Source organism: Tachyglossus aculeatus, chromosome 6 (assembly GCF_015852505.1).
Source record: "Tachyglossus aculeatus isolate mTacAcu1 chromosome 6, mTacAcu1.pri, whole genome shotgun sequence".
NCBI classification, from domain to species: domain Eukaryota; kingdom Metazoa; phylum Chordata; class Mammalia; order Monotremata; family Tachyglossidae; genus Tachyglossus; species Tachyglossus aculeatus.
The window spans coordinates 46,875,552-46,903,463 of record NC_052071.1 but is presented as its reverse complement, the minus strand read 5'-3'; the positions used below and the strand labels follow the sequence as shown (position 1 = coordinate 46,903,463).

The 27,912-nt window shown below is 43.7% G+C and overlaps 1 protein-coding gene and 1 non-coding gene across 6 annotated transcripts in view; both read right to left on the bottom strand.

Moving 5' to 3' along the window:
* Positions 1–718: 718 nt before the first annotated feature.
* Positions 719–27,912, bottom strand: part of LOC119929746 — a 41,102-nt gene continuing 13,908 nt past the window's right edge. For 2 of the 5 annotated variants that reach the window (XM_038748008.1, XM_038748006.1), the window contains exons 4-12: positions 22,379–22,645; positions 18,183–18,299; positions 14,452–14,553; positions 12,393–12,515; positions 10,095–10,190; positions 9,479–9,565; positions 4,816–4,886; positions 2,942–3,048; positions 2,003–2,074 (exon numbers count right to left, since the gene is read on the bottom strand). In XM_038748008.1, coding sequence (XP_038603936.1) covers positions 2,053–2,074; positions 2,942–3,048; positions 4,816–4,886; positions 9,479–9,565; positions 10,095–10,190; positions 12,393–12,515; positions 14,452–14,553; positions 18,183–18,299; positions 22,379–22,645 — 992 coding nt within the window. In that variant the 3' untranslated portion in view covers positions 2,003–2,052. Of the gene's footprint in view, positions 947–2,002; positions 2,075–2,941; positions 3,049–4,815; positions 4,887–9,478; positions 9,566–10,094; positions 10,191–12,392; positions 12,516–14,451; positions 14,554–18,182; positions 18,300–22,378; positions 22,646–27,912 lie in introns of those variants that run through there. The other 3 variants (XM_038748007.1, XM_038748009.1, XM_038748010.1) reach the window with 3 other exon arrangements.
* Positions 7,069–7,206, bottom strand: LOC119930245. Its single transcript, XR_005451730.1, has one exon. It is a non-coding gene; the product is annotated as a small nucleolar RNA SNORA7 (small nucleolar RNA).

Genomic DNA, 27,912 nt, shown 5'->3' with positions numbered 1-27,912 from the left:
AATAATGATAATAATTATGGTATTTTTTAAGCGCTTGCTATGTGCCAAGCACTGTTCTAAGCAATGATTCTGTAATTTTAACTCTTTGAGAAGAGTGTCTCCGTTGGCCCAACTGAAAACCCTTAGACTGTTTTCAGTCTAGACTGAGTCCCATGTGGAACAGGGACTGTGTCCAACCCGATTATCATGTATCTATCTGAGAGCTTCGCACATAGTAAGTGCTTAACAATTTGGTCTCCCACAGCCCTCCTGGAGCACAGAAAGAACTGGACCAGCCTCGGTCAAGTAATTTTATTTGTATTAATTCTGGTATTTGCTTAGTGTTTACCATATGTCAAGCAGTGTTCTATGGGCTGGAATAGATACCGGTCAATCAGGTTGGGGACTGTCATGCAAGCGAATGGCTGCTTGTTCTTGCTTCTTTCTACTGTTTTTTTATTTTTTAAAGTGGTATTTATTAAGTGCTTACTATGTGCTCTGTGGTAGATACAAGTTAATCAGGTTGGACACAATCTCTGTCCCATGTAGGACTCAGTCTAAATACCGAATCCCCATTTTATATCATTAATTGACCTACCCAAGGTCACACAGCAGGATTGTGTGCTCTTTCCACTAAGGCCACACTACTTCCCTAGTGCCCAGACTCCAATCCCAACATGCCCAAACTAGGAGACGACATCCCCAGTTTAGCACCAGTGAGAGATACTGAGACTTTGGCTTCCTCAGTCAACCGTTAATGGACCAGGCAGGAATAAGAATCCAGGAGACAGAGAGGAGAGAACCAAAATACCAAGAAAAATGGGGAGCCCTCACAACCGTCATAATTTGGATATCAATTCAAATGCCTCTCCAATTCGAAACTTTTTTCCACATCAGAGCTTCCAGGGAAGATTGTTGTCTTCGTGGATTCCTGGAACTTGACTCAACTTTAAGCTATGTCTCTTCCCTAAACAGAAATAAACAAACACAACAAATGAGCATGGTACATTCAGCTGAGACCACAGGTCCCTGTCCCCATCGAATTATGTTTCTAACACAATTGGCCATCCCCAATTCTGGAATTGAAGAGCCTGTAGAATTGGGCTTATCTGTTACTACTTCATATTGGAACAGTCACCCTACTTGGATTTGTACCCTTTATTCACCCCCTCCCTCAGCCCCACAGCACTCATGTCCATCTCCATAATTTATTTATTTTGATTATTGTCTGTTTCCCCCTCTAGACTGTCAGCTTGTCACGAGCAGGGAATGTGTCTACCAACTCTATTATATTTTCCTTTCCCAAGGGCTTAGTACAGTGCTCTGCACACAGTAAGAGCTCAATAAATACCATTAACTGATTGACTGAATAGAGATGTCAATCGCCCTTCATAGAGTGAGTGGCCTTTCCAGAGAGGAAGCTCGGGTTCCGGGTGGGTCAGGCTGATTAACTGGGAGAAGCATCTGGAGAGGCCCAGGTGGCTCCAGTTAAGAGTTCTCCAAGAGAATACCCAGATCCTGAGTTAACATGCATAGACATGGGTCTGTGTGCTTGGCTTCAAGCCTAAGGCCTCAGTAAGCACTCTGGAGTTGTGGGGGAAAGACTTTCCATAGTGTACTGGTAAACACAGTGGTGGTGAGCTATCTGGAAGTGGCATGGCCTAGTGGAAAAATCACAAGCCTGGGAGTCAGAGGACCAGGGTTCTAAACTCAACTCCACCATATGGGTGTTGTGTGATTTTCGATAAGTGGCCTAACTTCTTGAAGGTTCAGTTTTCTCCTCTGAAAAGTGGGGAGCAACTATCTGTTCTCCCTCTCACTTAGACGTGAATGCCGTTTGCGACAGGGACTGTGTCTGGCATGATTATCTTTCATCTACCCCAGTGCTTTTTTATGGCATTTGTTAAACGTTTACTATGTGCCAAACACTGTTCTAAGCACTGAGATAAGTACACGTTAAGGGCTTGACACATTATAAGCACTTATATAGCAAAACTATTATCATTACCTACAGTTTGATGGAAGGTTATTCATCTTGGGCTTCTTACCGAACTCAATTTTATTGGACCGATGTTAATTGGTAAGAGGTATAAACCTAGATTAGAATGCAACATGTGGAAAAAGCCAAGGGGAGGAATGGGGCATTCCAGAAGTGAGAAGAAATTAAGCACATTTCATTCAATAATCTTAGACTGTGCATGGTCCTGATTGTCAGGGGAAACTGACAGCCCCCTCCAACCAGCCAGCCTGGGGCCCTTCTCCCCAGGGAAGGAAAAGGTGCAGCTTCAGAAATAAATGGAGTAAGCAGTCACCTCAGGGCAGCCAAGAATCTCCTAACCCTCCCAAGGTGGCCACATTGAACACTAACAAGATGGCACCTGAACTAATCTATATGAAGTCACAACAGCACAGAGTACCACCTCCTGCCTCTGTCACTGGGACTGAGTGGAAGTCATCTTAAAATGGTTTCATTTTCCAGCAATCCTCCACTCCTCTTTCTGCCCACTAACAGTTCTTTCTCTGCCCTCCCGCTGCCCCCGACACAAAAGAGCAAAGGATGCTGCTGAAAAGGTTTGTTTATGTATTTATTTAAGTGCTGGGGATCTATGTCCTACCTCCTTCCCCTCCCCAGAGCACCTGCATATACGTTTGTACAGATTTATTACTCTATTTATTTTACTTGTACATATTTACTATTCTATTATTTTGTTAATGATGTGCATTTAGCTTTAATTCTGTTTGTTCTGTCAACTTGACTCCTGTCCACATGTTTTGTTTTGTTGTCTGTCTCCTCATTCTAGGCTGTAAGCCCGTTGTTGGGTAGGGACCATCTCTATATGTCACCAACTTGTACTTCCCAAGCACTCAGTACAGTGCTCTGCACACAGAAAACACTCAATACATATGATTGAATGAATGAGTGAATATGTAAAGGTTGATTTCCTTCTCTCCAGCCCCTTACCTTTCGTAGTTTCTCACTCTCTGCTGCTCCAGGGCCTGGGGCCCATGGCTGGGGTCCTCAGGGAGGGATCTCTGCCTTGCTGACAGGGCTGGCAGGGCTGGCAGGCTCTGAAAAAAATTGCTGTTACACCATCCAGGCAGTGATGTGATGATGCTACATGGCATGTGCCGTATGTCATCATCAAAGTGTGCCCTGAATGCAGAATGACATGCTAGCATCTTGTGATGCCCGGGGGAGACTTTTGATCTCATAATAAAAACAACAATAATAATGATAACAGCATTTATTAAGCACTGACTATGTGGCAACTAAACACGGGGGTAGATACAAGGTAATCAGGTGGGACCCAGTCCCTGTCCCAGATGTGGCTCACAGTCTTAATCCCCATTTTACAGATAGGTACCTGAGGCACAGAGAAGTAAAGTGACTTGTCCAAGGTCACACAGCAGACACGTGGCAGAGGCAGGATTAGAACCCACGTCCTCTGACTCTTAGGCCTGAACTCTTTCCACGAGGCAACGCTGTTGAGTCTGGTAAGGGGCCGGGGTAGGGGCCTAGAAAATGTTTCCACCATCAGCCTGCTCAAGAGCCCTCAGTCATGATTATGATGATAATTAATATCAATAATAATAATATTGCTAAGTACCCATTATGTGCCAAGCACCGTACTAAGCTCTGGGTAGATAAAGTACAAACAGATCAGACACAGTCCCTGTCTTATGTGGGGTTCACAGTTTTAGTAGGAGCGCTGCCTTTGTGGGACTGTAAAATTGTAAAATTTGTTGAATGCTTACTACATGCAGAGCACTGTATTAAGCATGGAAGAGTACAATATAACAGAGTTGGTAGATACATTTCCTGCCCTCAATGAGCTGACAGCTATATTGTAAGATCCTAGAGGGAAGGGATCATGTCTACCATCTGACTGAACTCTCCCAAGCACTCAGCACAGTGCTCTTCACACAGTAAATGCTCAATAATAATAATTATGGTACTTGGTAAGTGCATACTATGTGCCAAACACTGTTTTAAGCACTGGGGTAGGTACAAATTAATCAGATTGGATACAGCAGCGTGGCTTAGTGGAAAGTGCCCGGGCTTGGGAGTCAGAAGTCGTGGGTTCTAATCCCAGCTCTGCCACTTGTCTGCTGTGTGACCTTGGGCAAGCCACTTAACTTCTCTGTGCCTCAGTTACCTCATCTGTAAAATGGGGATTAAGACTGTGAGCCCCACATAGGACAACCTGATTACCTTGTATTTACCCCAGCACTTAGAACAGTGCTTGGCACATAGTAAGCTCTTAACAAATACCATCATTATTATTACATTATTACAGTCCCTGTCCCAAATGGGACTTACAGTCTTGATTACCATTTTACAGGTGAGGCAACTGAAGCACAGAGAAGTGAAGTGACTTTCCCAAGGCCACACAGAAGATTAGTGGCAGAGCTGGGATTAGAACCCAGGTCCTTCTGACTCTTCGGCCCATGCTCTATCCACTAGGCATGATGCTTCAGTACATGCCACTGACTGATGACTGGCTGCAACTCGGGGAGGCTGAGAAGAAGGAGTATCACTGGAATGAGGAGCAGCCTGGGCCTTTCACCCATTCAGAGAGAGCTCTCTGCACAGAGAAAGATCCAGTCTGCTACTGCACAGTGTTTTCCCTCTAGACTGTAAACTCCTAGTGGACTGGGGATGTGTCTATCCACTCTGTTGTACTTTACTTTCCCAAGCGCTTAATACAGTGCTCTGCACACAGGAAACATTCAATAAATTTGAGTGACTGACTGAATGAATCCACTTCTATGGGAAGGGGCAACCTGGCTTAAAACTTCCAATTGAAAATGAGGTCTTTGGATCAGGCTGCATACCGTCTGGTCATCTTCAGTTCCAGCAGGGTAGTTCCATGTTTCTCCTCTCTTTTTTTTTCTCTTTATATGATCTACAAAAAAAAAATACTGATGAGGGGGAATAAGTAAGGGGATGGGGAGAAGGAAGGGGTGGAGAAGGAAGAGAGAGGGGAGAAGGAAATGGGGGGAGAAGAGAGTGGGAGAGAGGGAAGGGGGAAGAAAGATGAAGGGGGAGAAGGAAGGGGAGATGGAAGGTAAGGGGTAAAGAGGAAAAGGAGAGTAAAAATTTGAGGTAGAGTAAAGATGAAGAAAAGACTTATTCCTGATTATTTTTATTTGGAAGAAAGTTGGTTCCTCAAGGGTCAGTTCTTGGTCCCCTTCTGTTCTCTATCTATACTCACTACTTTGGTGAAATCATTTGCTCTCATGGATTCAACTATCATCTCTATGCAAATGACACCCAAATCTACATCTCCTCCCCTGTTCTTTCTACCTCCCTCCAGGCTCGTATCGCCTCCTGCCTTCAGGACATCTCCATCTGGATGTCTGCCCGCAAGCTAAAACTCAACATGCGTCAGATTGAGCTCCTTATCTTACCTCCCAAACCCTGTCCTCTCCCTGACTTCCCCGTCACTGTAGATGACACTACCATCCTTCCCATCTCACAAGCCCGCAACCTTGGTGTCATCCTTGACTCCACTCTCTCATTCATCCCATACGTACAATCCATCACTAAAACCTGCCCTTCTCACTTTCACAACATTGCCAAGATCCCCCTTTCCTCTCCATCCAAACCACTACCTTGTTGGTACAGTCTCTCATCGTATCCTGACTGGATTACTGCATCAGCATCCTTTCAGATCTCCCAACCTCCTGTCTCTCCTTGCTCAGTCTATACTTCACTCTGCTGCCCAGATTATCATTCTACAGAAACGCTGTAGAAATGTCACCCCCCTCCTCAAAAATCTCCAGTGGTTGCCTATCAACCTTTGCATGAAGCAAAAAGTCCTCACTATTGGCTTCAAAGCTCTCCATCACCTTGCCTCCTCCTATCTCACCTCCCTTCTCTCCTTTTGCAGCCCAGCCCACCCACTCCGCTTCTCTTCTGCTAACCTCCTCACTGAGCCTCGTTCTCGCCTGTGCCGCCATCGACCCCTGGCCCACGTCCTACTTCTGGCCTGGAATGCCCTCCCTCCTGACATCTGCCAAACTAGCTCTCTTCCCCCCCTTCAAAGCCATACTGAGAGCTCACCTCCTCCAGGAGGCCTTCCCAGACTGAGCCCTTCTTTTCCTCTGCTCCTCCTCCCCTCCACATCACCCCTACTCACTCCCTCTGCTCTACCCCATTCTCTGACCCACAGCACTTATGTATATTCACACATATTTATTATTCTATTTTATTAATGATGTGCATATAACTATAATTTTATATATCTGAAGCAGCGTGGCTCAGTGGAGAAGAGCACGGGCTTTGGAGTCAGAGGTCATGGGTTCAAACCCCGGCGCTGCCAATTGTCAGCTGTGTGACTTTGGGCAAGTCACTTAACTTCTCTGTGCCTCAGTTACCTCATCTGTAAAATGGATATTGAGACTGTGAGCCCCACGTGGGGCAACCTGATCACCTTGTAACATCCCCAGCGCTTAGAACAGTGCTTTGAACATAGTAAGCACTTAATAAATGCCATCATTATTATTATATCTATTTTGATGCTATTGATGCCTCTCTACCTGCTTTGTTTTGCTGTCTGTCTCCCCCTTCTAAACTGTGAGCCCATTGTTGGGTAGGGATTGTCTCTATCTGTTACTGAATTGTACTTTCCAAGTGCTTAGTACAGTAAGTGCTCAATAAATATGGTTGAATGAATGAATGAATGAATGAAAGCAGGGTAGGTATGTTCTCCCCACCCAAATCCTCTCTTCCACTTAACTTCCATCTCAGTTGACTGCACTGCCATTCTCCCCATCTCTGAAGCCTGCACTCAAACGTTTTTCATCCACAGGCAGTCAAGTAGGCTGTCTTTTGGGGACTCATTATCTTTTGTAGTCTTGTCTTGCCTTATGCTATCAAGTCAACTCTGACCCATAGCAACTCCATGGACACATCTCTCCCAGAATGCCCCATCTCCATCTGCAATTGCCCTGGTAGTATACTCACACAGTTTCCTTGGTAAAAATCCAAAAGAGGTTCACCACTGCCTTCTTCCGCGCAGTAAAATTGAGTCTCCGCCCCCGACTCTCTCCCATGCCACTGCTGCCCAGCACAGGTGCGTTTTGACTTGTAGCAGATTGCCTTCCACTCACTATCCACTGTCCAAGCGAGGAATGGAATGAATATGCCTCTGCTTGACTGTCCCTCACGCAGTCAAGACTGGTAGAGTACTGGAAACTCTCCAGGTGCAATCTTGAGAGGGTCTCTTTCTTAGTAGTAGTGGTAAAAATTGCCTTTTTATAGTATCTGTTAAGCAGGGAATGTGTCTGTTTTTTGTTATATTGTTTCCCAAGTGCTTGGTACAGTGCTTTGTACGTAGTAAGCACTCAATAAATATTTTTGAATGAATGAATGAGTGAATGAACGAATACTAGATGCTGTACTAAGTGCTGCGGCAGATGCAAGGTTGAAATCAGTCTCTGTCCCATATAAGGCTCAGAGTCTTAATGCCTATTTTACAGATGAGGTAACTGAAGCCCAGAGAAGTGAAGTGACTTGTTTGCTGTGGGTCCTTGGGCAAGTCACTTCACTTCTCTGTGCCTCAGTTACCTCATCTGTAAAATGGGGACTAAGACTGTGAGCCCCATGTGGGACATGGACTATGTCCAACCCGATCATCTTGTATCTACCGCAGTGTTTGTATAGTGCTGGCACATACTACGTGCTTAACAAATACCATTTTACAGATGAGGTAACTGAGGCACAAAGAAGTTAAGTGACTTGCCTAAGGTCACGCAGTGGAGGAGCTGGGATTTGAACCCAGGTCCTTCCAACTCCTGGGCCTGAGCTCTATCCACTAGGCCGTGGTGCTTCTCTGCATTTGTTGAGTGTCCTCGGGGACTTCCTAAAGTATTCCTTCTACTTTCAACCCAGACTCTACAGTATCTGAATTGTTCAACTGCCCTAGAAAGAACATAAGCCTTCATTTTCATTTTTCAAATTAGAAGGCAAAAGCAACCACCAAATGCTTTAGGGGGGAAAATGTTGCCATGCAACTGTAAAAAAGCAAACCAAGATTAAAACTGGAAAAACCTCAAGGGCTACCCTGGCAGGATTTCCTTTTAGAGAACTCTAAAGAAAACCGATGGCCCAAGTCGCAGTCCCCCAGGGCAGACAGTGTCATAAGGAAAATGAAAGGCAGTGAGGCTGATGTGCCTTGGGCTGAGGATATAATGATTTCATTTCCTTAGTGATGAGGGGGAGGGAGAAGAAATTGGTTTCATAGCTAATTCACTTCAGTGGCTATGCCATATAGCTTTGAGGTGGTTTCAACAGGCAAGGGAAACAACCGAAAATCGCTCAGATCAGTCAGCTGCCATTGCTGGTGACTGCTGGTTGCAGATCAGCCTGTGACAACTCGTGACTCACCACAATAGCAAATGGAGAACCACTAAGGCAACTACTTGGGGCCCTACTGATTGTATAGAAAAGAGTGAGAAATTCTAGGCCAGAAATCCCTGTCAGCTGCCACTGCTGCAGGGCCACTGCTTTGCAAAACAGCAGGGACATGGTGATGCCTTCAAAGGCTGAGCCCCTCAGTCCAATAGGCCCAGACTTCCTCACTAATCTCAGTGTGGCCCCATTTAAAAAGGCTAAATAAGAGAGGCAGCATGGCTTGGTAGAAACAGCACCAGCCAGGGAGTCAGAAGGACCCGGGTTCTAATCCCAGCTAAGCCACTTTTAACAAAAAATAGTATTTGCTACGTGCCAACTATTTGCCAGGCACTGGGGCAGATACAAGGTTGTCACGTTGGACATAATTTCTGTTCTGCATGAGGATCAGAGTCTTAATCCCTATTTTACTGATGAGGTAACTAAGGGAAAGAGAAGTTAAGGACTTGCTTTCTGTCTGACCTTGGACAAGTCACCTCACCTGTAAAATGGGGACTAAGACTGTGAGCCCCATAATGGATATGGACTGTGTGCAACCTGATTGTCTTGTATCTAACCCAGTGTTCAGTACAGTGCCTGGCACATAGTAATTGCTTAACAAAGACCATTTTAAAAAATCTAATAATGAAGTCTGAAAATTATCTCCCCACTGTAAGAAGAGCCCTGCATTCTGGTTTAGGAGCTAAGACCACAGTTGGAAAATACAAATACAATTTAATTTATGAAAATGATCATAAAATGTCATACCTGGTCCTGTGTTTTACTCCTCTGTTCTAAAATACTTCATTTATCTTCACAACCATCCAGAAAATGGAGGTAGTTAATTCGCTGTGTTTCAGACACTGAAACTCCTACCTTAAGCCACCATAAGAAAGAATCATCCATGTCTCTCTTACAGAACTGCTCTGTTTTACGGAAAAAGAAATTCTTCAGCCCCATGCCAGGAGTAGGTAGAGGGTATATGGAGCCAGGTTCTCTCAAATATCTTCAATGGACATAAGACTAAATCTAGGAGGAATCCATGTACAGAACAGCTAAATTCCACTCTCAGTGAAACACAAAGAATTTCTGTGAGGCGCTTACATAACAGAAAGAACAGGAAGGGAATCAGAGACAACACTAGGGGTACGATGAAGCTAGCAGTCATATCCTTAGAAGAGCAGCCTTTTTCTACAAGACATAAAGAAAAGACAAAAATTCTATATTACAGGTTTCCCTTGCACATCACAGTTCTTATTTACCTTCTTCCCCTCTTCCATCCTTCTTCAAATCCCAAATTCTCCCTTTGGAACTATCAAAATGAATGGTCATCTGCATGCTGATGACTACTGCACATGTTACTTTGCACATAGTAAGTGCTTAATAAATGCTATCATTATTATTATGCAGGTCTACACAGAGAAACTATCTAAATAATTATGACCTAAGGTGCATTTTGGCCTTGAATAATAAATATTTTCATCAACCACCCTACCCTTTGCCATTCCATCTAAAGTATTCAGTTAATTAAGGTCAGAGCCTACTTGGGGGACCAGAATTGGCCAGATAATTCGGGGTGTAGATTGTCAATATCGTGCTATCTACTATTCCTTTCGTCTGCAAGTGACCAACCCATCACTTTTATCTGAGTGCCACTGCTGCTTGCAGTGACTAGACACTCTATGGTTCTTCACTCTTGCTTTTTAGGATCAGAGCTCACCTTGAAGGTCATGGATGTTCATTAGGAAAAAACCGGCCAACACCATGACTAGAATCACTCCTCCAGGAGCTGTGGCATCCAGGATGATGCGGATTGCTACGAGACAAGAATCACTGTAACAATTCCAAGATTTATGGAGGTTAAGAAGGATCTCCTGGTACATCCCACAGGCCTGGGATTCAGAAAGACCTGGGATTTAATCCCGACTCTGCCACTTGTCTGCTGTGTGACCCTGGGCAAATCACTTCACATCCCTGTTCCTCAATTACCTCTTCTGCAAAATAGGGGTTAAGACTATGAGCTCCATGTGAGAAATGGACTGTGTCCAAACTCGTTTAGAGAAGCAGTGTGGCTTAGTGAAAAGAGCACGGGTTTGGGAGTCAGAGGACATGGGTTCTAATCCCAGCTCCACCACTTGTCTGCTACGTGATTTTGGGCAAACCACTTAACCTCTCTGTGCCTCAGTTCCCTCAACTGTAAAATGGGGATTAAGACTGCGAGCCCACATGGGACAACCTGATGACCTTGTAGCTATCCCAGTGCTCAGAATAGTGCTTGGCACATAGTAAGTGCTTAAGAAATGCCATTATTAGAGAAGCAGTGTGGCTTAGTGGAAAGAGCACAGGTTTGGGAGTCAGAGGTCATGGGTTCTAATCACTCCGCCACTTTTCTGCTGTGTGACCTTGGAAAAGTCACTTAACTTCTCTTTGCCTCAGTTCCCTCATCTGTAAAATGGGGATGAAGACTGTGAGCCATATGTGGGACAACCTGATTACCTTGTATCTACCCCAGCACTTAGAACAGTGCTTGGCACACAGTAAGTGCTTAACAAATACCATTATTATTATTATTATTATCTACCCCAGAACTTAGTACCGTGCCTGGCACAGAGTAAGCACTTAACAAATAACATTTCTAAAAAAAGAAGAAAATGAACCTGGGATCATGGACTGTGGCTCAGAGCAGCATGGGAACTGGGTATTTGAGTGGGATTATTCAACCGGACAGTGAACCCACGAGGAAATTCAAAGGTGGATGTCAGTGACATCTAGGAAGGAAGCACAGTCTAGATGATTAACTACGAAGTCCAGGAACACAGTCCACTCACCAGCATCAAACCATGCTTAGAGTAGCACAGTTGCTTGGGGCAGGAAATGTAATAACAATAATAATCATCATCATCATCATCACCATCAATCATATTTATTGAGTGCTTACTGTGTGCAGAGCACTGTACTAAGTGCTTGGGAAGTACAAGTTGGCAACATATAGAGACAGTCCCTACCCAACAGTGGGCTCACAGTCTAAAAGGGGGCGACAGAGAACAAAACCAAACATACTAACAAAATAAAATAAATAGAATAGATATGTACAATTAAAATAAATAAATAAATAGATAGAGTAACAAATATGTACAAACATATATACATATATACAGGCACTTAAGCGTTTATTACATAAGCTTAATTATGGCACTTAAGCGTTTATTACATACCAGTCACTGTAATAGTAATGATGGTATTTCTTAAGGGCTTACTATGTGCCAAGCACTGCTCTAAACTGTACTGACCACTGGGGTGGGTACAAGCAAATCAGGTTGGACACAGTCCCTGCCTCATGTGGGGCTCACAGTCTCAATCCCCATTTTACAGATGAGGTAATTGAGGCACATAGAAGTTAAATGACTTGTCCAAGTTCACACAGCTGGAAACAAACGCTTTGCAAAAGACTGGGATATCAAGGGGCAAACTCGAAAATAAAGACGGACCCTGCTTGGGACAAAAATATTACCTGAGCAAGGATAATAATAATAATAATGGTATTTGTTAAGCACTTACTATGTGTGAAGCATTGTTCTAAGCTCTGGGGGTGTGGGGGGGAATACATGGGGTGGTACATGGGATATGTCCCACATGGGGTTCACAGTCTTAATCCCCATTTTACAGATGAGGGAACTGAGGCTCAGAGAAGTTAAGTGACTTGACCAAGGTCACGCAGCAGATATGTGGCACAGTAGGGATTAGAACCCATGACCTCTGACTCCCAAACCCAGGCTCTTTCCCCTGAGCCACACTGCTTCTCGATCTATCTCTATGGCCAAATAATGCCAAAGGGTATGTCAGTCAGGCATGGGTCTTTTCAGCAACACATACATGCACAGATATAAACACATACACACACATATATGGGGATGATAAAAAGTGAAGAAAAGTATTTCACATCTCACAGGACTGACTGGAGAATAAACTGGATCGCTGGATTTGGATTTCCTCCCAAAAAGATAAGAAAAATACTCACGCCTTCTGTATGTAAATGGTCGTAGCCTTTTTGGATCCCAAACCAATACTGCCAAAATCACGAGTGTCACCATCATCACCCAGTTAAGGGCCAAAATGAGAAATATGAGAAATACAGAAACACCTGATAGAAATGAAACAGTCACTCAGGCATCAACCCAGGAGCTCCCTAGGTCCTGGCCCTAAGACTACGGTCCATCTCTTAAACCACATGGCCCAAAATAGAGAGTTTTCCCTGAGGTCCCAGCTGCTGAGTCTCAATGTATCACTGAGAAAGGACAGTAAAAGTGGAAAAACAAAGAATAGGCATGAAATCTAAAGGCACATAAGCCTAAAAGCAGTGTAGCCTAGTGGAAAGGGCCCAGCCCTGGGAGTCAGAGGATTGGGGTTCTATCCTGGTTCCGACACTTGCCTGCTGTGTGACGTTGGGCAAGTCACTTCACTTCACTGTGCCTCTGTTCCCTCACCTGCAAAATGGGGATTCAATACCCATTCTCTCTCCTACTTGAGCTATGAGACCTATATAGGACCTGATGATCTTGTGTCTACCCCAGTACTTAGTATAGTGCTTGGCACATAGTATATGCTTAACAAAAAACAAAATTGTTAATAGTAGTAATTATTATTTGAAAATAGAGAGAAACGCGGAGGCTTCTAGAGAGATTGTCAGGGTGGGAGGGTCAGGGAGAAGAGACTACAGGTTTTGCACATCTGTGGGAATTACTTTCCAAATGGCAGAGACAAGATCATATGACCTTTTGCAATCTCCAAAGTGTCTGTCTAGCCATTTGGAATTAGTATAATAGTCCAGAGCTCTCCAGTCTTCCGGGAATAGGACTTGCAATAGCATTTGACAAAGATTATTATATCTGTAAATAGGAATCGGGGAAGAAAATTTTTAAAAAAAACTTTTCAGACATTGCAGGAGAATTAAATCAGGATGTAATTGAATAGGATTTGGTGTGGATAAAACCACATATCTGGGAAGAACTTTGCAATACAAAATACTGAGAAAAATGTTTAATAATAATAGTAATAGCAACAATGATCACGGTATTTGTTAAGTGCTTATTACATGCCTAGCACTAGGCTAGTGGTAGATATGATACACTAAGACCAAATACAGTCCCTGTCCCATCTGGGGCTCAGTCTAAGTGGAGGGGAGAATGGATATTTAATCCTCATTTTACAGATGAGGAAGCTGAGGCACAAAGAAGTTAAGTGACTTGTCAAAGGTCACACAGCAGGTAAGTAGCAAATCTAGGAATAGAGCTCAAGTCTCCTGATTGCAAACCCTGTTCTCTTTTAGCGGAAAGAGCCCAGGCTTTGAAGTCAGTGGTCATGGGTTCAAATCCCAGTTCTGCCAACTGTCAGCTGTGTGACTTTGGGCAAGTTATTTAGCTTCTGTGGGCCTCAGTGACCTCATCTGTAAAATGGGAATGAAGACTGTGAGCCCACTGTGGGACAACCTGATCACCTTGTAACCTCCCCAGCCCTTAGAACAGTGCATTGCACATAGTAAGCACTTAATAAATGCCATTATTATTATTATTATTTCCACTAAGTCACACTGCTTAGTCCTTTGATCATTCACTGCAATGCTGATCCTTTTTGTCTTTGTATTTGGATACCCAAAAAGGGGAGGAGGGAAGAGGAAGATGGGAGGTGGGAGGAGAGGATGAGTGGCTGAGATGAGAAACTGATTCCCTACTTGCCGTTTTTGGCCTCACTGAGCACCAATCATTAGGAAAGATGCAGTCTAGTCCTGATTCCTTCCCCCACCCACATGTTCATTCAGTTGTATTTATTGAGCGCTTACTATGTGCAGAACACTGTACTAAGCGCTTGGAAAGTACAATTCAGCAATAAAGAGAGACAATCCCTGCCCCCATGGGGCTTACACCCTGGTCAGGTCTGCCCATGATGGACCGACATGATGAGAAAGTTCTCTGCTCATTATGGCTGAGCTGTCTTGCAATATTTCCTCCTTAGCCCTCCCTACCCCCATCACATTTCACTTTCAAAGTTTCCTCCTGATCGGAGTCTCAGCACCACCGTACCTTGCTGTGCCATCCAGATGATTGTAACTGCAAACAGCAGAACTGACGACAGACACACCATGGCCTGAAGGAAGCAGATGAAATATCTCCATTCCTCTCCATCTAGAGAAGTGGGGGAGACATTCATTATCTTGTTGGATTCTTCCATCACACACACACACAAACACACACACACACACACTCACACACACACACTTTGAAGCAGGTCTATACAGATCACCCTCAAATCAATGAAGGAAAAAAAATGTCAGGGACTCTGGGTTAGCAAGAACTGATAGTGAACAGACACAAACTCCTCAATATAATTGGGAGCTGAAAACCTCTGCACATTACTGATAGACAAATGACAAAGCTGCACGGGAAATTAGTGTCCTGAAGGGTTGAGGCAGGAGAAGCTGCTTTGGCACAACAAACCCACACTAAGAATAACCATAATAATAATAATTGTGATATTTGTTAAGTGCTTACTATGAACCAGGCTAAACACTGGAGTGAATACAAGCAAATCAGGTTGGACCCAGTCCCTGTCCCATGTGGGGCTCACAGTCTCTATCCCCATTTTACAGATGAGGGAAATGAGGCACAGAGCAGTGAAATAACTTGCCCAAGGTCATACAGCAGGCAAGTGGTGAAATCAGGATTAGAACCCAGTTCTTCTGACTCCCAACCCCCTGCTCTATGCACACCATGCTGTTTGTTGCCCAAATGAAATGGAAAGCTGCATTTACTTACAATAGGAATTTGTATTGTCTTCCCTGCAATGTCAATCCATCAGTAGTATTTATTGAATGCTTACTGTTTGCAGAGCACTGTACTAAGCACTTGGAAGAGTACAATTCAGTAGAACTGGTACAATGATCCCATGGAGTTTACAACCTAGGGGGGCTGTATATGTTCCCTCCCACCCAGCTGAGCAGCAGTAGCACCTGAGCAATGAGAAAGCACCCGAAAGAAGTGACTATGGCACAGCCCAGACCTAACCTAAGCACAACCGCAGATGGAAGTTAATGGGCTACCCTCCTGGGCATCGTAGCAGTGCCAAGAAAGACCAGTGCTTGCCTTCAAACCTAAATAGTGATGGAAAAAGTAACATCAGTCAGTCAATAGTATTTATTGAGTGCTTACTGTGTGCACAGCACTGTACTAAACACTTGGGAAAGTACAATATAACACTATGCAGACGCATTCCCTGAACACAGTGAGTTTACAATCTAGAGGGGGAGACAGACATTAATATAAATAAATTACAGATATGTATGTAAGTGCTTTGGGTCTTGGAGGGGGGATGAATAAAGGGGGAAAGTCAATTGAAGAAAAGGAAAAGAGGACTTAGGGAAGGCCTCTTGGAGGAGATGCTCCTTCTATAAGGCTTTGAACAAGGGTGAGAGTAATTGTCTCTCATATTTTGTATTTTGTGTTGTTCTCTCCAGACCCACCCCACTTGACCTTTAATGAGCAGAAACCATGCTTTGCGCCCCACCCCTCCATCATCAGTATTCTACTTTGTGCTGTGGGCCATACAATAAAAGTAACCATCAATAAATAATATTGAGAGCACTGTCCTAAGCATTTGGAAGAGGACAATATATCAGAGTTGGTAGATAACGTTCACTGCCCTTAAGGAACTTATGGTATAGAGGGAATATGCTGTCATGACCCTTGAGGAGCTTACACTTTTTTTAGGGTGGGGGGGAGAGATTGTTGTGGGCAGGGAATGTGTCTGTTTGTGGTTGTACTCTCCCAAGTGCTTAGTACAGTGCTTTGCAAACAGTAAGAACTCAATAAATATGGCTGAATGAATGAATGAATGAGAGGGTGGGGGAAGATTCTCTCCAGAGCTGAAGGCTGAGTTTCTTCTAGTGCTCATCACTCACTCTGACTGAAGTCATGTAAGTGAATGAGCTCCCTGAAGGAATGTCTTGTCTTATGCCATCGAGTCATCTCCGACCTGCAGTGGTGCCACAGACACATCTCTCCCAGAATGCCCCACCTCCATCTGCAGTCGTTCTGGTGGTGCATCCATTAAGTTTTCTTGGTAAAAATACAGAAGTGGTTTACCATTGCCTCCTTCCATGCAGTAAACTTGAGTCTCCACCCTCGACTCTTTCCCTTGCTGCTGCTGCCCAGCACAGGTGAGCTTTGACTTGTAGCAGACTGCCTTCCACTCACAAGCTAGGAATGGAATGGATATGCCTCTGCTTGACTCTCCCTCCCATTGTTGAGACTGGTAGAGTATTGGAAATTCTCCAGCTGTGACCCTGAGAGGGGGGCTCAGAGAATGAGTGTACTGCAAAAAAAGTGATGGACCCCAAATCCAGCCTTGGGCTCAAGGATAAGAGAAGAACAGTTAGCAAAGTAGACTAAGAAAGAGAAGAAAAGAGTTAGGAAGTTAACCAGGAAAGCTGTGTCAGTGAAAGCAAGGTCAGAGAGAGTTTCTAAGAGAGGGGTCAATGGTATGAGAGGCAGCCAAGAGGTCTAGAAGGATTTGGAGAGAGTAAAGCTCATCAAATTTGACCAGCAGGAAGCATTTGGTGACTGCAGTCTCAGGAGATTGACTAGGGTTAAGATTAAACTGCAGAGGTTTGGGGAAAAATAAGTGAAGGTAATGGTGAGCATCGCCTGTTGGAGGAGTTTGGATTGGAACTGAAGGAAGTAGATTGGCTCAGTGGAAAGAGCATGGGCTTTGGAGTCAGAGGTCATGGGTTCAAATCTCAGCTCCGCCAACTGTCGGCTGTGTGACTTTGGGCAAGTCACTTAACTTCTCTTTGCCTCAGTTATCTCATCTGTAAAATGGGGATTAGAACTGTGAGCCCTCCGTGGGACAACCTGATCACTTTGTAACCTCCCCAGTGCCTAGAACAGGGCTTTGCACGTAGTAAGCGCTTAACAAACACCATCATTATTGGATTGTGACCTTGAAGATACGATGAGATTAAGAGGAGGCTGCTTCAGTATGGGGGAGGTGGAAGTCACTGGGGATCTAGGCCAGGGAGGGGAATGGCACCAGACCCCCAATCTCACCCTGCTATATCTTGCTCACTGCCATCTTCCTCCCCAACCCATGGAAATGCCTACTCTCTGGCACTCCCACCAAACCCATCCAGGGGACTCCTATCATCCCTGGCCTCCTAGACTGTGAGCTCACTGTTGGGTAGGGACTGTCTCTATATGTTGCCAAGTTGTACTTCCCAAGCGCTTAGTACAGTGCTCTGCACACAGTAAGCGCTCAATAAATACGACATTGATTGATTGATTGATTGGCCCCCTTCCACCACTCCCCCCCCCGACCTCCAAATGCCCTCTCACCATTCCGGTTAAAGTAATTTCTTTTTGATCTGTGGTGCTCGGCCATATTATGATTTTGGTCTAGGTGAAGGAGCTTGGCCTAGGGGAAAAAGCAAAGGTCTGGGAATCAGAAGACGTGGGTTCTAATTCTGACTCTGCCAGCAGCCGGCTATGAGAACTTAGGTAAATCACTTAACTTCTCTTTGCCTCAATTTCCTCAGCTGTAAAATGAGGATTAACTCCTTTGGCTTCCTACTCAGACTGTGAGCCTCACATGGGACAGGTACCGTGTCTGACCTAATTATCTTGAATCTACCCCAGAGCTTAATACAGTACTTGGCCCATAGTAAGCAGTTAAATAACATTATCATCATTATTGGTTTGCGACTTTTTAGTTCATGAGGCAAGTCCACCCCTGCACCAGGTCACAGCACTGTTTTACTCACCAGGTTTTGGCTTAGTTGATTGACAACACAGGGAAATGAAGCTTACAGCTGCAATAATCCCCAACATCAATGCAACTGCGGACATTTTCTGGGCATGCTGAAAGGCTGCTGGGATACCTACGGCACAGTAAGAGAGTACATCATTAGTCAACTGCTGAATACCACAGGCAGCAAAGAGCAAATACTAGAAAAATGGCATGTATAAGTAGGAGAGAGGGAGAGAAAGAAATGCTTTAGTTTGTCTTTCCAGTTTTTGAATGTGATCTTAATAGGCAGTGTAGGCTTCAGACATACTTTTAAATCTTTTATGTTCTAGACTTCACTACCTACAATTTTTGTCTCGTATTATTTCAATCAATGGTATTTACTGAGTGTTCTTTGTGCAGAGTACTATACTATGAGGGAAACAGCGTGGCCTAATGGAAAGTGCACAGGCCTGAATTTCAGAGGACCTGGATTCAAAGCCCGACTCTGCCACTCATCTGCTGTGTGACCATGGGCAAGTTACTCTACTTCTCTGTGCCTCAGTTTCCTCATCTGCAAAATGTGGATTCAATGCCTATTCTCCTTCCTACTTTAACAGTTAGGCTCATGTGGGACCTGATTACCATATCTACTACCCCAGGGCTTAGTACAGTGCTTGACACATAGCAGACATTAACAAATACCACAATTATTATTTTTACTAAGCGTTTGGGAGAGTACAGTGCAAAAGACTTAGTAAACACATTACATTCCCTAACATTCCCATGGCATATATATATATATATATGTATATATATATATATATATACATAACTGTAATTTATTCATTTATATTAATGTCTGTCTCCCCCTCTAGACAGAGAGCTCGTAGTGGGCAGGGAATGTGTCTGTTGATGTACTGTACTCTCCCAATTGCTTAGTACAATACTTTGTACACAGTAAGCATTCAATAAATACAACTGAATGACAGAACTTACAGCTTAGAGGACTGTTATTAGGGTTGTCCTTTTTTCCCCTTGAAACTGGAAACTCTTGGAGAGCATAGTCTGGATTTAGTTTTTCCTTCTGTAATTCCCCCATGTACCCAGGCTGTCATCTCCCTGACTTTCCCGCCTCTATAGACGGCACCACCATCCTTTGCATCTCACAAGCCCGTAACCTTGGCATTATCCTTGACTCTTCTCTCTCATTCAACCCACATATCCAATCCGTCACCAAATCCTGTCGGTCCCACCTTCACAACATCGCTAAAATCCGCCCATTCCTCCTCATCCAAACTACTACCATGTTAATATCATCACCCTTTCTGTCCCACCTAAGTGACTGAATCAGCCTCCTTGCTGACCTCCCAACCTCCTACCTCTCCCCACTCCAGTCTATACTTCATTATGCTGCCCAGATCATCTTTCTATAGAAACGTTCAGGAAATGCTACCCCCTTCCTCAAAAATCTCCAGTGGTTGCCTATCCACTTCCATATCAAACAAAAACTCCTCACCACTGGCTTTAAAGCACTGGATCACCTTGCCCACTCCTATCTCACCTCACTTCTTTTCTATATCCTAGCCCACATACTCACCACTCCTCTGGTGCTAACCTTCTCACTGTGCCTCAATATCACCTGTCTTGTCACCGACCCCTGGCTCACGTCCTGCCTCTGGCCTGGAATGCCTTCCCTCCTCAAATCCGCCAATTATTCTTCCCAGCTTCAAACACTTATTGAAGGTACATCTCCTCCAAGAGGCCTTCCCAGACTAAGCCCGACTTTTCCTCATCTCCCACTCCCTTCTGTTTCATCCTGACTTGCTCCCTTTGTTCTTCTCCTCATCCCAGCCCCACAGTACTTATGTATATATCTGTAATTTTATTTATTGTATTGATGTCTGTCTCCCCACCTCTAGACTGTGAGCTCATTATGGGCAGGGATTGTCACTGTTTAATGTTGGATTGTACTTTCCCAAGCACTTAGTACAATGCTCTGCAATCAATCAATCAATTGTATTTATTGAGCGTTTACTATGTGCAGAGCACTGTACTAAGCCCTTGGGAAGTACAAATTGGCAACACATAGAGACAGTCCCTACCCACCAGTGGGCTCACAGTCTGCACACAGTCAGCACTTAATAAATATGATTGAATGAATGAATAATGTTGAATAAGACAGTACAGAGGAGTGTACCATAAGAGGTAAAAGCAGGCAATAATACCAGAGTGCCTTAAGGGGAAGTGCCAGATGGAGAATGATTTTATGTCAACAGGAAGTCTGTGAGCCTTAATTGAGGCAAATACTTGGTAGAGGCTGGTAGTTCACAAAGCTCCTGTTAGTTATCTTGATGTTAGCCAGGCCAAACATTATAGGGGCCTTTTACCTGATCTAGGATTACCTAGTAACCAATAACAAAAGGAAACTAATGCCAGATGTCACTGGAAACAAACAATGCCCACCATCTAATAAATCAAAAACCTTATCTCGCAGCCCTAAAGGAAAATATGAGTGGAGCCAGGTTGTGGCACCCTAAATGAGGCCAAATTTTATCTTTGTAAATTATGTTCTAGACTGTGAGCCCGCTGTGAGCCCGCTTTTGGGTAGGGACCGTCTCTATATGTTGCCAACTTGTACTTCCGAAGAGCTTAGTACACTGCTCTGCACACAGTAAGCGCTCAATAAATATGATTGAATGAATGAATGAATGAATGTTAAGAAAAGTCCACACCAAAGGAAACCTGTAATAAGGCTGGATAATTTCCCCATTTTTATTAATCAATCAATCAATCAATCATATTTATTGAGCGCGTACTATGTGCAGAGCACTGTACTAAGTGCTTGGGAAGTACAAATTGGCAACATATAGAGACAGTCCCTACCCAACATTGGGCTCACAGTCTAAAAGAGGGAGACAGAGGACGTAACCAAACATACTAACAGAATAAAATAAATAGAATAGATATGTACAAGTAAAATAAATAAATAAATAGAGTAATAAATATGTACAAACATATATACATATATACAGGTGCTGTGGGGAAGGGAAGGAGGTAAGATGGGGGGGATGGAGGGGGGACGAGGGGGAGAGGAAGGAAGGGGCTCAGTCTGGGAAGGCCTCCTGGAGGAGGTGAGCTCTCAGCAGGGCCTTGAAGGGAGGAAGAGAGCGAGCTTGGTGGATGGGCAGAGGGAGGGCATTCCAGGCCCGGGGGATGACGTGGGCCGGGGGTCAATGGCGGGACAGGCAAGAACGAGGTATGGTGAGGAGATTAGCGGCGGAGGAGTGGAGGGTGCGGGCTGGGCTGGAGAAGGAGAGAAGGGAGGTGAGGTAGGAGGGGGCGAGGTGATGGACAGCCTTGAAGCCCAGGGTGAGGAGTTTCTGCCTGATGCGCAGATTGATTGGTAGCCACTGGAGATTTTTGAGGAGGGGAGTAATATGCCTGGAGCGTTTCTGGACAAAGATAATCTGGACAAAGATAATCTGGGCAGCAGTATGAAGTATGCTGTTGTACCATAGGCATAATGAGTGTGATAAGGGAAGTTGCAGAGCAACATGGCATCCCAGCTCCTCTTCTAAAAGGAGAAACCAGTGGGTGATTCTGTGTCTCTCTCCCTGAGCACAGCAGTGAAGGGTGAAATTGCATGGGAAAAAAATCTATAGTCCATAATAGTATAATCTATAATCTATGGACTTCAGAGGATCCAGGCAGAGGGTGGAAGCGTATCTGAAGGGCAAAAAAAGGAGCACTGAGAAGCATTATGGTCTAATGGAAAGAGCAAAGGTCTAAAAGTTAGAAGATCTAGGTTATAATACCGTCTTCACCACTTACCTGCTGTGTGGACTTGGGAAACTCACTTAGCTTCATTTTGCCTGTATCTTCATCTATAAAATAGTGAGTCAATACCAGTTCTTTCTCCTGCTTAGACTGCAAGCCCCATGTTGAACAGAAACTCTGTCCAACCTGATTAACTTGTAACTACCCCAGTGTTTGACACATTGTAGGCACTTAAATTTATTTATATTAACTTCTGCCTCCCCTCTCTAGACTCTAAGCTCATTGTGGGCAGGGAACATGCCTACCCGCTCTGTTACTCTGTACTCTCCCCACTGCTTAGTATAGTGCTCCACACATAGTAAGTGCTCAATAAATACTACTGATTAAATGCCATAATCATTATTTATTGCTATTATTTTAAAATATCATTCCAAGGCTCCATTCTGCACTCACCTTCAAACGTAACATCCACGGTGGCTTGTTTCCAGCTGATTTCATTGCTGGCATTGCAGGAGAAGTTCCCACAGTCTGATTTCTCCAGATTAATTATGCCCAGATGTTTCTGGTCCACAGACAGTTGGTAACACTCCTCTGGTGGGATCGGCTGTTCGTTCTTCTTCCAAACAATAGTGATCCTGTCACCTGACACATCACAGGATAACCACAAGGCTGAACCATCCAGGGATAAATTGCTTCTCAACTGGGGTTGGGTCACAGGCTCTGAAATGTAGGAAGATCAACTAAGTATTGGGTAATGTGAGAAAAAAAATCAGATCTAGGTTTTTATACACCTATGCGGACTAGAGAGCGAGGGTTACAATATACATGCCCACAGAATCCACTAACTTGAAAAGATCAATCCATTTATAAGCCAAAATCCAGCTTCCCTCAATTACAGGAACTCTTTTATAATAGTAATAGTAATAATAATAACAATAATAATAGTGGTATTTGTTAAGCACTTATTTTGTGCCATGCACAGAGGTAGATACAATACAGTCATATCAGACATAGTACCTGTCACACATGAGAGTCACGATCTAAGAGGAAGGGAGAACGAGTACTCCCGAATGAGGCAGAAAGAGAACTCAGGCCTTGTGATTCCCAGTCCTGTGTTTTTCCATTATTGTGACTGACTTGAATAGAGTGATTAAAACCCACTGCAATTTAGCATAAAGAACGAGATGCTTTTTTGCTGAAGAGGATTTGAAAGCTAACACACTCTAAAAATTAAGCATTTTCAAATGAACTCTAAAAATCTATTTAACTATTTAACTACTGGTTTACATTTACATTGCTATTTGTAATTATATATTTTTTAACACTTAAAACATACTTATATTGTTGCGCTCCATTTATCTTGGATTTGGGGAATGCATTACTACAATTTACATTATTTCCTTTGGGAAAACACACTTTATTTAGCGCTCTTTTTCTTATCCCACTATTTTCAAGGAACCAACCAAGAACACTAATTAGGTTAAGCCAGAAATGATGTATTTTGATTTCTGTCCTTCCACTGCTGGAGTCTAGGATTAGTTTTATAGTCCAAAAATGTCAGAAGAGTAAAAGGACACAAATATCACAAGAAGAATGAACTCCCAGGGAAGAAAGAACAAAGAAAAAAGAGAAGGGAAGGGAAGGGAAGGGAAGGGAAGGGAAGGGAAGGGAAGGGAAGGGAAGGGAAGGAAAGGAAAGGAAAGGAAAGGAAAGGAAAGGAAAGGAAAGGAAAGGAAAGGAAAGGAAAGGAAAGGAAAGGAAAGGAAAGGAAAGGAAAGGAAAGGAAAAAAAGAAAAGAAAAAAAGAACTCAGGGGAAAAAAACCAACACATCCTTCCTCATCTTAACCATTCCTCAGAGCCATTTGTCTCTCTACCACCCAACTATAGCTAAGACAAAGTCGAAATTCCAATACACTACGCCACGAGAAGCAGCGTTGCCTAGTGGATATAGCACAGGCCTGGAGTCAAAAGGAGCTGGGTTCTAATCCCCTGTTCTGCCACTTGTCTGTGACCTTGGGCAAGTCACTTCACTTCTCTGTGCCTCAGTTACCTCATCTGTAAAATGGAAATTAAGACTGTGAGCCTAGTGTGGGACAGGGCCTGTGTCCAACCCAATTACATTGTATCTACCCAAGCGTTTAGCAGCGTGGCTTAGTGGAAAGAGCACAGGCTTGGGAGTCAGATGTTATGGGTTCTAATCCTGGCTCTACTACTTGTCTGCTGTGTGACCTCGGGCAAGTCACTTAACTTCTCTGTGCCTCCGTTACCTCATTTGTAAAATGGGGGTTAAGACTGTGAGCCCCACATAGGACAATCTCATTACCTTGTATCTACCCCAGCACCTAGAACAGTGTCTGGCACATAGTAAGTGCTTAACAGATACCATCATTATTATTATTATTACAGTGCCTGGCACATAGTAAGCACTTAGCAAATACCACAATCATTACTATTATTATTATTATGTTGCCATTTTACTCTCTAGTCTCTCTAAACAGAGATGACTGCTTACATTCGTGTTGTTGGCTCTGGTCTTGCTGAGAGGTTAGTCATCAAGAATCAAATTAATTTTGACCTCCAAGGCATCAAAATGGTCCATTTCCTCCAGTGATACTTTCCTTATGCAACCACAAATTGGGTTTTGGATAAAGCTGAAGAATCTGTGGAAAGTAGCATGGCTTTAACAAATGTCATTATTATTATTATTATTATTATTATTAATGGAAAGACCACAGTCCTGGGAGTCAGACGGTCTGGGTTCTAATCCTGGCTCTGCCATTTTTCTCCTGTGTGACTGGATAAGTCACTTAACTTTTCTGTGCTTCAAAGTAGGAAAAGCTAGTTTTAGTTAATCATCATCATCAGTGAAATTTATTGAGCACTTACAATGTAAAGAGCACTATTTTAAACACTTAGGAGAGTGCAATACAACAGAGTTAGCAGACACATTCCCTGACCATTCATTCATTTATTCATTCAATTGTATTTACTGAGCACAAACTGTGTGCAGTGCACTGTACTAAGAGCTTGGGAAGTACAAGTCGGCAACATATAGAGATGGTCCCTACCCAACAACAGGCTCACAGTCTAGAAGGGGGAGACAGACAACAAAACAAAACATGTAGACAGGTGTCAAAACCATCAGAATAAATAGAATTATAGCTACATGCACAACGAGCTTACAATCTAGAGGGGGAAACAGACATTAATATGAAAAAATGAATAATTCAAGAATATGTACAGAAGTGCTGTGGGGTTGAGGGTGGGGTGAATATCAAATGTCACAGATCCAAGTGTATAGATGCTGCAGAAGGGAGAAGGAGCCAGGGAAAAGAGGGCTCAATCAGAGAAGGCCTCTTGGAGGAGATGTGACCTTAATAATGCTTTGAAGGTGGGGAGAGTGGAGGTCTGGCATATATGAAGGGGCAGGGAGTTTCAAGCTACGGAGAGTTTGTGGAAAAGGGGTGAGTAGTGAAATAGACGAGATCAGGGTACAGTGAGTGAGCTGGCACTGGAGGTGCAGAGCGGGCAGGCTGGACTGCAGTTGGAGTTCAGGGAGGTAAGAAGAGGCAAGCTGATGGAGTGCTTTAAAGCTGATGGTAAGGAGTTCCAGGAAAGGGAAAGGACTCCTGTCCACCACGTCTGTGATGGAAATTCAGATGATTCAAAACCTCATATTACCCAATGTCCTCCTTGTTTAACCAAAGCGGCTTTTATGGGTAGCAAATGGGCTCATGTGCGTTTCACTTCTACTTGCCCCCATTATCTTTGTGGTTGGGATGACGACTCTTCAGCCAAGAATCCCCTATGAAATCCACTAATCTAAAAGACAGAAGCCCAGTCTTCTTCCTTAATGGCTCTTAGTGGAAAGAACAGAGGTCTGGGACTCCCATCCCCCCTGCCTTACCTCCTTCCCCTCCCCACAGCACCTGTATATATGTTTGTACGTATTTATTACTCTATTTTATTTGTACATGTTTAGTCTATTTATTTTATTTTGTTAATATGTTTTGTTTTGTTCTCTGTCTCCCCCTTCTAGACTGTGAGCCCACTGTTGGGTAGGGACCGTCTCTATATGTTCCCAACTTGTACTTCCCAAGTGCTTAGGACAGTGCTCTGCACACAGTAAGCGCTCACTAAATACGATTGAATGAATGAATGAGTCAGAGGACCTGGGTTCTAATCCCAGCTCTGCCGCCTGTCTGCTGTGTGACCTTGGGCAAATAACTTCACTTCTCCGTGTCTCAGTTATCTCATCTGTAAAGTAGGGATAAGACTGTGAGCCCCCTTTGGGAAATGGACTGTGTCTAACCTGATTGTTTTGTATCTAACTGAGCCCTTAGTACAACGCCTGGAATGTAGTAAGCACTTAACAATGCCATTTTAAGAAAAATACATTTCTTGCTCCTAAGGACCTCACTTCCTAATGCGTGGGAAGACATAGAAAAATATTTACAAGGAGATGACTCAGAAGAAATAGCTCAACTGAAACTAAGCACGAAAAGAACAGAAGTGACTGCATTGGCTGATAGATTGACATGGCTTGAGGTGTTGAGGGTTAATCGGGAAAGATGATTCATTAGGAAGGAAGTGGAATTTTAAAAGGGCTTTGAAAGTTGAGGAAGGCTGAGGTCTGGGAGCTTTGGCCAGGCTGGGATTCAGAGCTCCAGGCTGTAGGGATTGTGTGAGGGAGCAGAGGCAGGTGAGATAATAGATGAGAACAGGTTACGGGTGGGAGAGAAGCTTGAGAAGAGTAAAGACCACAAGTTGGGGAGAGGAAGATGAGAAACTAATACCTAAAATGGAGTACCTTTCTAGCTGACTCATTATGGTCACCCGATGCTGGCCTTCCCCTTATTTTCCTGTGGACGCACCGTGGCCTAGTGGAAAGAGCACATGCCTGGGCGTCAGAGGACCTAGGTTCAAATCCCAGTTCTGCTAATTACCTGCTGTATAAACTGTCACTTAACTTCTCTGTGCCTCAGTTCCTTCATCTGAAAAACTCATTCATTCAATGGAATTTACTGAGCACTGTACTAAGTGGTTGGGAAAGTACCATACAGCAATAAAGAGAGTCAATCTCTTCCCAAAACGAGTTCACAGTCTAGAGACGAGCTCATGGGGACCCAATACCTATTCTCCCTCCTCCACAGAATATAAGCCCTGTGTGAGACCTATCTTTTATCTAGCCAGCACTTAGTACAGTGCTTGGTACACAGCAAGTGCTTAACAAATGCTAAAATCATTATAATTATCTTCCTACCCGTTTTTCTTTGAGTAGCCAGAGGAAAAATTATAACTATTATTATTATTATTATTATTATTACTGTAAGAGAAATGTCAAGGGAAGAGGCAGATGGAGCAGTTGCTATGGAAAGAGACACTGGCAGCAGACTGCACAGAGCAGAGAACCACTAATTTCACAACTCTGGAACTTCCTCAAACTGGCAAATCATTTATACTAGTGTACTACTAATAATATTAATAAGAATAACTATAATTGTGGTATTTCCTAAGTGCTTACTGTGTGCCAGACACTGTACTAAGTGCTGGGGTAGATATACGTTAATAGGTTGGACACAGTCCATGTCTCACATGGGGCTCACAGTCTTAATCCCCATTTTACAGATGAGGTAATTGAGGCCTAGGGAAGTTAAGCGACTTGTCCAAGGTCACACAGCAGACAAGTGGTGGAGCTGGTATTAGAACCCCGGTCCTTCTGACTCCCGGGCCCATGTGATATCCTCAAGGCCTTGCTGCTTCTCTTGGTTTCAAACTTGAAATAGTTTCAGTATCTTCACACAGAATCTTGGAAAGGGTCTAGACTTAGACCAAGAGGCATGGAGTCACTAACAGGAATTCATTCAACCGCATTTACTGAGAGCTTATTGTGTGCAGAGCACTGTACTAATGCAGTCAAGGTCTCTTTCAAAGGCCAAGAGCTCCAGATAGCAACACTGAGGAGGTAAAAAAAAAGATCTACTTT